Source organism: Megalobrama amblycephala, unplaced genomic scaffold (assembly GCF_018812025.1).
Source record: "Megalobrama amblycephala isolate DHTTF-2021 unplaced genomic scaffold, ASM1881202v1 scaffold338, whole genome shotgun sequence".
NCBI classification, from domain to species: Eukaryota; Metazoa; Chordata; class Actinopteri; order Cypriniformes; family Xenocyprididae; genus Megalobrama; species Megalobrama amblycephala.
This window is the reverse complement of record NW_025953346.1, coordinates 378,242-391,283: the sequence shown is the minus strand read 5'-3', so window position 1 is coordinate 391,283 and position 13,042 is coordinate 378,242. Positions and strand designations below refer to the sequence as shown.

Here is a 13,042-nt window from a genome sequence, read left to right as displayed (position 1 = left end):
GTTCTTAATGCAAGGGTCTCAGTCTGTCCCTTAATCCTAAGTTTTTGAACTGCGGCTGGGAGTAACATGGTTCTTTCAGATCCGTCGTCAAGTACTGCATAGGTGTTTAGGGTTTGGTTCTTGTGTTGTAAGACAACAGGAATCACTTTCAGTAACACATGTTTGGAACCTTCAGGCCTGTCCAGGTACAGGGGCTCATTTGTGGAACTAACTAGGCAGGTACCTTCTGTCCGAGACCGGTCATTAACTTCGTGAAGTATTTGAAGATGTTTCCCATTGCACAGGCGGCAGGGCTTTTTCAGGGTGCAATGTTTTGCTAAATGCGACCGTCCACATTTCCAGCAACGGTTGTTGTCTTTAATCCATTTTATCATCTCCTCTTTACTGAATTTCTGGAAGGTGGGACACTGGCTTAGGAAATGATCAGTATTGTCACAGTATGGGCACAACACTCTGTTCTGTTCAGGTTTCTGTACTGTCTTGGGCTGGTGTGGAGGGGATAATACCTGTGTTTGATCAGTTCCATGTAGAACAGTAGCAAATCTGGACTTAGCTACAGGGCCTGATCTTGACTGCACCATTTTACGTCTCTGTTCCTTCTTTGAACTTAAGTCCTCACAGTCTTGGCACCAGGATTCAAATTTGAGCCACTCTGCTAGATCCAGTAAAGTGTAGACTGCACCAGATTGATAGGGCATATGTCGTCTGAATGATGCACGTAAATCTGGTGGGAGTTTAGTGAGTAGACGGGCTACATGTGACCCACACTGTAATTCCACATTACCTTCAGGACCCAATGTCCTCAGTAGACCCACAAGAGCTTGGATTTGAAGGGCAAACCTATCGAAACTGGCCAAATCTCCAGGCTGAACATCGGGGGCATCCATGACTGCTGCTATTTTAGTTAGGGCTAACTGGTGAGGTCTTCCAAACCTGTCAGTAAGTGCAGTCATGGTGTCTGTGTATGGCCAAGGGGAATTGAGAAATGAGTCAGCAATTAGGCGTGCTTCTTCAAACTTCAGGTGATCTAAAAGGACCTGATACTTAAAGAGCTCAGATGCATCATTAGGGAGCAAATTGTCAAGGGCTAACTTTAAACGAGAGAACTCGCTAGGGTCACGGCGTGTGAAGCATGGAATTGTTGGTTGTGGGCCCCTGTAGGATGTCTCTGGACATATAGTGCTCTGAGGCCGCCCCGTGGGAGAAGAATATGGCGAATTATGAACAGTGGCAGGCTGTGGGCTTGACTTGTAGGTGTGAATGTCAGCACCTGACTTAAAGGAGCTCTCTCTGGGTTGTACTTGAACTCTGCGTGGAGTAGGTTGTGGAATGCGTGGTGCTGGACTTGGTGCTGCTATTTGAGGTAGTCTGTACATGGTTCTGGGTAATGGCACTGGAGTCTGGTTTGTCTGCGGTGCTTGTGGAGTTAGTGAGGCTGGTTGCTGCTGTATCATTAAGTCTTGCATACTGTTATGAAGAGACTGTAGCTGCCGAATCTCCTCTTTAAGGACCATCTGAGCTTCACGAAGTTGCCTATTCTCCCTTTTCAGGTCTTGAACCTCCAACCTCTGTCTTACAGATGTGAGTGAAGTATCATACTCTTGCTCCTCCTCTTCATCACTTTCATCATGCGGTGCAGTGGACCATCGTCTGTCAGTTTGTCTATCAGCAGTCATTTGGGAAAATGGAGTACTCGTCACTCCACCTGCTGCTTCAATGCTGTAACCACGTAAACATGAATGCGGAGAGTCAGGCTGGTTTATCCTTGCACTTTGTTGTGGTTCCTCTTCTTGCTCAGGTGAATGCTGCATAGGATATTGGACTTCATAGTCTCTGAAATAAACTGGAGGCTGGGTTGTACGACGCGGGCGTACACTCTGTTGGGAAGGCTGTTCTGACATCCTGTCTCCGTGGTAAGCACATATCCGGCTCGTAGGACCACAATGTAAAGGAGTTTGCAGCTATGTGCTGATCAGGAAATTGTGCTCGCCCCAGAGTGTCAGTAAAAACACATCACAGGATTCAGCATTTTCATCTTTACTTTGTATTTCGTTGCGTGTGGTCTGCAATAAACAGATAAATAACATATTACAATAAATAATCACAATATACATACATAATAGCAATTTACATGCCATTCTACATTCAATACAATCCTCAGGGTTTGTACTGCGCTACCGAAATTAACCGCTAGAGGGCGCATGAAGCCCATATATCAGGGATCGCGAATTCTCCATGACTCTGAGAAAAAGCTGCGTCATCATCATATTGGCAGAGCCATGGGAAAATACGACAAATATTATTAACTTGAAACTGATTAAAAGGTGTTAACATTGCACAAAGCAAGGAAAAAGGAAATACTAACTTAAGTAACTTAAATACTTTGTATCTCTATTATATTGCTTTGAGTACAGCGCGAAGCTGAGATTATGAAGGAGATAAACAACTCTATAATTTACGTTAACCAAAGCTGTAACACAGCAGATAACTATACTAAAGAGCACAAATATGTAAACAAACTTACATTTTATCATGAACGCACACATATGAGGTAAACTTTGAAGGTTAAAGTGTAGGACGATGTGCTGCGTGTTCTGCGTGCTCCGCTGGCTGACTGTTCAGGAAGTTTCCTAGCTCGCCACCTAGTGTCCTTTCCAACATCACCAATAAGCTTGTCACTGATTGGTTTAATCTCCTTAACAGTTCACTTACACTTTCTTTTTTTGGGGGGGGGTTGTTCTTTCACAGGGAGAGAGACGGGGTATAAATCTAAAAGATAAAATGTCTCTTTTTCCTGGGCCTGAGGCTGGGACTCAGCCAGGGCCAAGAACTGATGCTGTGGCTCTGGCTGGGGCTCTGGCTGGGCCTGAGGCTGGGGCTTGGTCTGGGCCTGATGCTGGGGCTCTGGCTGGGCCTGAGGCTGGGGCTCGGTCTGGGCCTGATGCTGGGGCTCTGGCTGGGCCTGAGGCTGGGGCTCGGTCTGGGCCTGAGGCTGGGGCTCGGTCTGGGCCTGATGCTGGGGCTCTGGCTGGGCCTGAGGCTGGGGCTTGGTCTGGGCCTGATGCTGGGGCTCAGGCTGGGCCTGAGGCTGGGGCTCGGTCTGGGCCTGAGGTTGGGGCTCGGGCAATGTCGTCGTGGAGTTCCCTACAATATTGTATGTGTATGTTAATTTTCAATATTTCACCATCATAAAAAAAACCCAGTTTAAAACTGTCATGACTTAAATTACACAAATCCTACCTTCTTTGATCAATACAAAATTGTAGGCCTTTCTCATGGTGGCCACAATTTTTAGGTTATCCTCAGTGGGTGGCAGATGAGTCACCACATCGGCCACCCACTTTCCAGAGGCCTTATCCTTCTTGCCGAAAAATAGAATTGGGACATAGCCCAATGCACTTAGTTTTTTTACCTGTAATAAATAAACGCAGACAGCAAACATTAGTTATTCCCACTGCATTATTTTCCATCCTATTGAAAAAAATTGCATTAAATATCCCAAGCTCGGAGCCCTCCCCCGGACAGCACGCCAAATACGCATAATCTTTACTCTGTTTAATCGATGTAAGTGTGAACTCTATGTACTCTATACCAGTGGTTCTCAAAGTGGATTTGCTTTGAATGAGAAAGTTGTGCTTTATCGTTAAGAAATGCTTATCAATGACAATGTAATGATCTAGAATCTACATATAAAATCTTGATTATAAATGCACTAATAAATTAAAACATTAACATTTAACTTTTTTGTGATTATGACTAATCAAGTCAATCTGTTGTGAATCACTTGAATCACTTCACTCAGGTCATGATGAACCGTTCTTCCTGCTGCTTAGCTTGGCTTATTTGCCATTAAGATAGCTGATGAACGTGGATAAATGTTTGAGTCAGTCCACATCATTAAGTGATTCAAAATCCAAAGTTGACTAAAGACCAAGTTAGTACACACCAGCTAGAAAACACGGAATAGTGAACCCGAACACAACTTCAGAGAATAGAAATGGCATCAAAGTATACAAATGGTAGCAAGCAAAAGCTTAATTGTTTTGATTATGAGGGGGTCCTTGGAAATTGTTCTACCACACAAAGGGTCCTTGGCACAAACAGTTTGAGAACCCCTGCTTTAAACAATATTCATGTAATGTTGTGCTGGATGCTGGTGGTCTAGTATTTAGCAATCTGGGTTTCTAAAGGGAACACTAAAAGTCCTGACACCCTTCAAAAATAATTATATTGATTGGACACACACAAAACAAAATATGATAACAAAAATACATTTTGACTGGACTCCCTCTTTATGGCCACCTATCCACCTGGTCCAAACACTCTCCTCCCCCCTTGGTCGGTCTACCTGTCTCTGCCCACGGCAAATGTAGCTTGGGGGACAAACAGAAACGCTAATTTGGGAATGCCACCAACGGACATAAAATAGCCAGCCGCTCTACAGAACCTGGTCTCGGTCTTACTCCAGTAGGTATGGTTGAATCCTTTCCACTTTTAACGCGACATTACTATCTCCCCTGTAGTAATTCAAATGCTTTTTTAAGTTGTGGCTTTGAAACAGGACACCTGGAATATGGCCTTGCTTTTAACAACATATATGTTGCACACAGCATGGCTTTCACGCATGTCCTGAGTTATTTTGCCACATCGTCATGCACTTTCTCTAAAAATAATGCAGCGCAAGGCACTATAAGTGTGAGATGCAAGTAGGAGCATGTTATCTACTTACATAATCATGCAAGACTGTCTTTAATAGTGACTCTGGGTCTGAATTCTGTGATTTGCCTTTAGCAGAGACAGAGACTTCAGTAACACGCATACTGCAGTACCTGTGTGGTACTAAAGCAAGGTTATATTTACAATGTAGCCAGTTGTATATGTAAACAAATGTACATGAGCAACTGGTCAAAAAGAAAGTCAAGTCATCTTCATTTATATAGCGCTTTTAACAATGTAGATTGCTTCAAAGCGGCTTTACAGTGATAAACGGATAATTTAGGTAACAGAGATTGTTTTGACTTCATAGCGGTTCTTGAATAAAGATATTTTGGCGGTTCTTGAATAAAGACCGATGGCGTTCGCGTGCGCATTCTATTCCATGCATGTCAAGCAAATTACAAATTAATTAAAATAATATGTTACACCAATGCCATCTATGACTACCTCAAATTCATTCACTGACAGATTATACGTATTTTTGTAAAATGAGGCCCTTGCCCTATCACACAATATTAATGAAAGTGAAACAAATCATATTGCTTGATGAAATATGAGCATTTCTACTTACTGCAATATGGGCAGAGTCCACCACTCTTCCCGCATTTCTATTTTTTAGGACCCTTTCCCCCCACTTCCTGTCCAGGGTCATTTTTTTGGCAGCTACTTTGTTTTTTTGGGAGATGGGTGAGAAACAAGAGCTGCAGGTTTTGCGGCTCACCTGTGTTGGTAAAAGTATACCAAAGTGAGACATCAGATCCACAGTCACGGATAAGAATTACAAATCAAGATACAGTTTAATTTGGCTGTATACAGGAAAGAGAGGAACACATGAAGCACAATGCAATTCAGAATATGCGTCTCTAGACTGACACAGGATTATTATTATTATAATCATACAGTGAAAGTGGCAGATGTAGGAGACACCCAGGCTACTCTAATCAATGTTGCCTCTGGCGTTTGTTGCAAAACAAGCAATCAAAATTGATATCAACCAGATGCCTTACATTATCACGGTTTTGTAACACAGTACAGATATCATACAGGGTCATTTAGTAGGAGCATACTTTAGTGTTCAATTGACCTAATAATGAGAAATGTAGAACATTAAAACCACATATTTGAATTTTGGACATAATGCTCTATTCCACTTTCCCTCACCTGGTTAGGTGCTTGGCAGGAAGGGCAAGGCTTGAACTTCCTTTGAGACATTTTGAAATCTACACCACACACACACACACACACACACATTTTCTACAGTGCACTTTAGACAGCGTCAACAAACAAAACACAACTTATTGGCATAATCGATCATTTTTCATACATGTCATTGTTATATATTTTCTAATTTACCTATTTTGGAAGCTACTATATATATATATATATATATATATATATATATATATATATATATATATATATATATATGAATCAGTCAATAATTTATGACAGCACTACTTATTACATTATACATATGAATTGTTTTATTTCATATTGAAAAATTGTGATGCCACAATGTAGTAGTTATGAATTAATTTGTATTGTTAATTATGGATTTATTTTGGTTGTGTATTATATAATTTTGCGTGGATTTTTAACAATTGGGCTGTAAAACAAACCAATCTGGCAACACCGTTCTTCATTCTGAACATTTATAATGTTGGATAATAGTTGTGGGCTAATGTAATACTGAAAATCTTACATTCCCCAATAATTGTACCTTACATGATTATATGCGACAAAAATGAACTTGAATTCAATTAGCTAACTTTGCTAGCCCGCACATGTGGTGCAGAAAGCTATATTTTTATCAGAAATATCATCAGTCATCAGAAATGGCCACCTTACAAATCTAAAGTTTCTAAACACAACTTCTTGTCCTGATTCAACAGTTTTTGATGTGTATTCAATCTCTATTAATTAACGTTAACCCTTCTACTTACCGAGTGTAAAATCGCAATGGACCTTGGGATCGCCCATACGTTGACGTCAGCGTTATTAATTTAGAGAATTTAATAAAACAACAACAACAAAAAAAGATTAATTGAACTCAATCGTAGCATATTATATATATTTATTAAAATCAACAAACCTCCGATAAAAACGTTATCCAGCATGCTATAATTAAAGCAGTGTCCCAGCTAACCAAAATACGTGACTGTTACGTAACTGCAACGTAATTTGGTGACCAAACTTTCGTCGTGGCGACGTGGCAACCGGAAAAGTGAAAGGTGCCTATACGTCGCCACAACGTAACTTTGTGACGTTGCCAGTTAGTAACTGCGACGTCGTGGCAACGTTGTGTATCAATAGTTGTGTGTTGGTCATCAGTTGGTAATTCTTATATTTATTTATTTTTCTATGCAGTAGTTTAACCTAATTTATGTCCTCATTTGCCCAAACTAATGTAAAGGCTATTCCAACAGCTGTGAACGATGAATGCAGACTCGAAATGAATTAAATTCATTTATTTTGAAAAACACACAGAACATGAACAAAACTCCAAATAAAAACAATAAAATACACTCAAACTATGAATAAAAACATATAGCCTACAGCGAAACATGAAATAAAAGCATTCAAGACGTTTTGCTCTCAGTATCATTAAAAACATATGCTATGCTAACGTACCATTTTGCTAACATATATTTCAGACGATCAAGGAAATCACAGAGGTAAAAATATTAACAAAAGTACTTAAAGTAGACTGTGGGTAATGTTACTTAACCAATCTGACGCAGTTGTTGAACTTTATTGCTATAAAACTGACGAGAAACACGGAGAAACGTTGATGCTGTCCTCTCCGGCAGCTTGAATGTTTTCCCGGTTGCCATGGCAACTCTAACGGCCACCTGCACTAACGTAAACATAACAATAAAAAAGGTTTTGCGTCTTTCCAAAGTTAACTTTATACATTTTTATAAAAGCCATTTATTCGTTGTCACCTCATAAAAATAAATTCTTCTCTCAGAAAAATTAACTTTACACTCTTATCAACATACTGTGGGCACGCGCACTCCATTTGTGGAGGCGCGCGCTGTATGTCACGTCACTATAAAAGCAGTCATCCATATCCATACTCTGATTTGGTGAAAAGAAACATTTTTTTTCTTAAGGGACATTTCAGTCTTGTGTCTGACATTTAATTACACGTTTTATATTGCAAATTCTGGTAATAATAACATATAAAGAATGTGTAAATGATGGTAATGAAATTACGAGCATATGACGTTGCTGTTACGTTGCCAGTAAGTCATAGAATGACCATTATATTACGAATAGAGGACGTATCTGGAACGTCCTTGGTAATCTTGTAACGTTAGGAGAACGTACTGACGACGTTGTGATATGGTAATTTGATGGTAATATTATTACGGGCATACAACGTTGTAGTTACGTTACTAGTAAGTCGTGGAATTACCAATATATTACGAATAGAGTACGTATCTGGAACGTTCTTGGTAATCTTATAACGTTAGGAGAACGTACTGACGACGTTGTGAGATGGTAATCTGAAGGTAATGAAATTACTGGCATGCGACGTCGTAGTTACGTTGTCAGTTAGTAAGTCATGACATTACCAAAAAGTACGAATACATTACGTAACTGTTACGTCGTGTGTTAGCTGGGGTCCAACCTATGACAAGAAAACTCTTAAAATGCTTACTTGCACGCGCCTTGAAGCGTTGTTAAAGTCACCTTTTAATGCCATTTTACCTGCAGTTGAGCGTTGCTTTGGTCAAACTCACCTCTGAACGCCGTTTTACCTGCAGTTGATTGTTGTTAAACTCACCGCTGAATGCGGTTGTACACCGTGTGCGTTGTTAAACTCACCGCTGATGAACGCGCTAAACCTTTATGCAGAGGGCACTTTGATATCAGATTGCAAGGGTTTTTAAACATCAAAAAACAGTTGGAAGGCCAGATAAAAATGATCTGGGAGCCGCCATTTGACTCGCCCTGGCATAAATCATTTTTTGTAGCCTATTCCTTTTTTATTTTTATTTATTGTAGTGTCGACCCATAAGGCAGACAACGGGTTGCGGTGTGCTGACCCAAGACGTCAAATTTCAACGCTGTTGAGTTCTATAGAAGTCTATCGGACTACCCTGCACGTCGAAAAATAACGCCAAAGGTATACCCAGTGCGTTAAAAAGTGACGCCAGGGTCTCTTGACCATGCGTCAGACATTTGACGAGTAGGGGGTGAGACTGTGTTGTAGCACCAAAAAATGAAGACAACCGTTGCCCAGCCGACTATATTAAACTTCTGTTCAAAGAGGGATGTTAAAAAGAATAAAGCATGTACTGAGAAGGAGGTATGAAAACATTGTAATAGCTAAGTACACTCCACATATATTTTAGCATTATTTTAGCTAGCTAATCCATTGCAATTTAGCCATAACTATCAGTGTAACTGTAACCAGTTACCAAAAACAGCCGTCTGTTTTGTTACTTCATTTTTCAATAGTGTCTTATCAATGACAAAAGTATTCACATCGGTGTTTGTTTTCTTCCTTAATTAATATGACTTTTGAACGAATTGGCTTGAATGAACGATTTAAGTAGCTCACTCATTAAACAGTCGAATCGCTGCCACCTACTGGTGGTTTCAATATTTAACATAATTTCTTTCTTTTTAGAATTACTCCGTTATATTAGAATTTGATGAATGGTTATAGATAAATTCCATAAAGTTATGATAGATAGATAGATGTCTAAATCTACGCCCTTGACTACTGAACACACATACATGCACAAAACCACATTTACACAGGCTAGAGAGGCAAGAGTGGGTTGTAAAATCAGGGTTGTATAATCAGAATTGTGATATTTAAAAGTTGCAATTAACTTTTATTTTTTTATTAGGTGTCATCAAAATGAAGGCATGAGAGACACAGGAAGTGGATTTGAGAATGTTTATTCATTGGAACAAAAAGACATCGTTTGCTTCTATGGACTCTGTACACATGAAAAACTTGCTCACTCCTGTTATCAAAGAAAGGCTTAAAGAAAAGCTGTAACAATTATTAACAGAGCTCAATCAAATTGCTATTGTCAGATAAAACAAAAACTTGTATACAAAAATTTTAATTGCATGATGTGCATGAGGTAAAATGACAAACATTTACCAAGTATTTGTAAAATGTCATCTTTAACTGAACAGGAAAATTCTGATATTGAGAGCACAATTGTTTACAAACTCATGAAAAATATATACACTTTTTTTAAATCAAAATAATTCTAACATTTTCTGATAGCTGATTTGATACATGTCTCATTGTAGGATGAAGAGCTGCTGGATTTAGTGCAGCAGGAAGTAGGAGAGCAGAGAACAGCAGAGGAACAGGAAGCTCTGGGAGACACTCTGAGCACCGTTACACAGGTCCCCCTCACAACATGAGATGTTCTCAATACCAGCAATTGATGTTGTGGCATCACAAACTGATTTAGAGGCACAGCCTTTTCCAACAGCTGACTGGCCTATGAAACTCACTGATGAAAAGAAAGAAAACAGGTTGATTCAGTTTAAGCTGGACGTTGGTTTATCTGATCTGTGTCAAATGTTTAAACCTAAGAGAGTTTAAAAGATCATGACTTTAATCCTTGTTCTTTTCCATATTCTCACCTGTTGCTTTAATGCAGCGGTCTTCAGTCCCCAAACAGCTCAAAATGGTTGTGCAGCTCTGTCCATCACAGGTGTAACATGTCTTTCCATTTTTAGAGGGATCTACAGGAGGAAAACAATTTTCTGTATAAAATATAGCATCTAATGAAACACTCCTTTAGCTGCTCCATTCAATCAGTTTGTGACAGAAAGTCACACCCTGCGTTTTATTTCCTGATTGAATGTCATTTGGAAGTAAAGTGAGTGTTGACTTTGCAGAATAGTTATTTGCACATGATCATTGAAGGACAATACCTGGAGGATCTTGGAGGTTACACTTGTCCGTGTTACAGCAGGAAGAAGTCACCTTTACAGTGCCTAAGTTCAGGGACACACTTTGACAGGCAGGAGCACAATCTTTAGCCTTCACTTTTGAAGTGATGTCACATATAAAAACATGATACAGGAAAGAACAATTAAACTGCACATTTTTTTAATGGAAAATTTAATTATAACTACAGTTGCAAGAAAAAGTATGTGAACCACTTGCAGAATATGAAAATGTGAAAAAGTGAGAGCTCATACAAAAAAAAAGCATTTTTATTTATTTTTAAAATTTTTTAATATTTTTATTTTTTTATTTAGTACTGTCCTGAGTAATATGTTTTACATAAGAGATGTTTACATATAGTCTACAAGGAATTTATTCAAACATAAGTATGTGAACCATTGATTCTCAATACTGTGTGTGGTTACCTGATGATCCATGACTGTTTTTTTGTTTTGTGATGGTTGTTCATGAGTCTCATGTTTGTTCTGAGCAGTTAAACTGAGCTCTGTTCTTCAGAAAAAAGGTGAAAACTTTTGAACAGGATGAAGTCGTCCAAATTCTTCTTTTATTGAAATATCATTCCTTTTTATTTAGAACTGCCCTGGGAAGCAACAGAATATACTTGCATGTTTCCCGGAAGAAAAAATAAGTACAATTTACTAGGGGTGACCCTGAATAGTCGACGATTCGAATCTTCGATAGTAGGAGCCTGATAAGACTACCAATCTCACAGTCGAATCGTCGCAGAGGTGTTATGAGAGAGATATGGGGTGCTCAATATCTGATTTTACATAGATATAGCCTACTGGTTCTTTCCCAGTAGGTTAATATACAGCCTATTATGTTAATACTATAAATAAAAATGTTAAAAGAAAGAAGCTTTTAATATATTTTTTGAATGTGCGTGAATAAATCCAACCTGTGACCGATTTAAGTTTCACTTTCATGATCCGACCGGCAGATGAGCATCTTTACGGCAGGGATTAAATCTTCAACAATGTCTGGGATAAAGTGTACAATTGGATGCACTTTGAAATGGTAAAAGATGATCAAAAAAACGTATGATGCAAGTTGTGCCAACAGCTCATGTCCTAGAACTCAACAACGACAAACACTGCGGCGCGCTTCTGCCGGCCAACGAGCTGACTATAGCGCGCTATTTGAAAAGATATGGCGTTATTTTACTGTCAATTGTCGAGAGCACATTATTGTGACGCGAGAGCATATCAATGTAATGCGCGAGCGCAAATCTGTCCGCTCGCGCGCGGATTTCCTCTGCTCTCGCGCAAATCTGTCCGCTCGCGCGCGGATTTCCTTTGCTCTCGCGCAAATCTGGACGCGCGCGCTCAAATATACAGTGCTCTCTTATGAACTGCCTCTCCTCTCGCTCAGATATTGCGTGTGCACGCTCAAACTGTTTCCTGCGTGCTCAAACGTGTCCTGCGCGCTCAAACTGCACATGTGCGCTCACGAATCTCTCCGTGCTCTTGCAGAAATTAATTTGCTTTTGGATTAAATGCTGTCAAAAGTTATAAACCAATCAGAAGAGACGACTGATCCATGAAAATGCTACGTGGAATCTTATTGGCTGAGAGTGAACTGCGCCTGGAATTCTTTCGACAAAAATATATATTTTATTTCTTTACAATTTAATAATATTTATCAAATGTAACCTAGTCTAACTGCATCACATTACAGGTCAAACCCCTATTTATCTAAACAAACAAACAAAAAATGTTTCTTAAAGTTATTGTGGTCATACGTTTTGTGTTGAAATTAAAAAAAAAAAATAGGTAACATTTTACAATAAGGTTTTTATTTGTTAACATTAGTTAATGTATTATCTAACATGAACTAACAATGTGCAATACATTACTGTAATTATTAATCTTTGTTAACATTAAAAATACAGCTGTTTGTTGGTTGTTTACTTCACAGTGCATTTAATAATGTTAACAAATACAACATTTGATTATAATAACGTATTAGTAAATGTTGAAATTAACATTAACAAATATTAATAAATGCTGAAGAAGAGCAATTCATTATTAGTTAATGTTAACTAATGCAGTTAAATAATGTTAACGCAACCTTATTGTAAAGTATTACCAACAAACATCTTCTGATTTAAGACCGAACAAGATCAGGGTCAAATCGTCATTCCCTTAATACTTAATGTGGAGATCATATACCACCATAGTCAATTTCTTTTGAGGTCTGGAATTAATGATTCTGATACATCAAATACATTCTGATACATCAAATACATTTTAACAGTCACTGGTCACCACCTACTGGCAGAACAGTGTAACAACATTAGTTTCAACATTCATTTAGCTACTTATTTTAATTGCTGAAATCAGTGTATATTCAGACTATAAATTGTTA

General features: G+C 38.9%; 1 protein-coding gene across 2 annotated transcripts in view; it reads right to left on the bottom strand.

Moving 5' to 3' along the window:
* Positions 1-13,042, bottom strand: part of LOC125261152 (protein P200-like) — a 46,333-nt gene that overhangs the window by 10,317 nt on the left and 22,974 nt on the right. For both annotated transcript variants that reach the window (XM_048179756.1, XM_048179757.1), the window contains exons 3-9: positions 10,639-10,752; positions 10,345-10,446; positions 6,660-10,211; positions 5,878-5,936; positions 5,288-5,437; positions 3,241-3,412; positions 2,713-3,144 (exon numbers count right to left, since the gene is read on the bottom strand). In XM_048179756.1, the coding sequence (XP_048035713.1) occupies positions 2,713-3,144; positions 3,241-3,412; positions 5,288-5,437; positions 5,878-5,936; positions 6,660-6,696 (850 nt within the window). In that variant the 5' untranslated portion in view covers positions 6,697-10,211; positions 10,345-10,446; positions 10,639-10,752. The remainder of the gene's footprint in view (positions 1-2,712; positions 3,145-3,240; positions 3,413-5,287; positions 5,438-5,877; positions 5,937-6,659; positions 10,212-10,344; positions 10,447-10,638; positions 10,753-13,042) is intronic.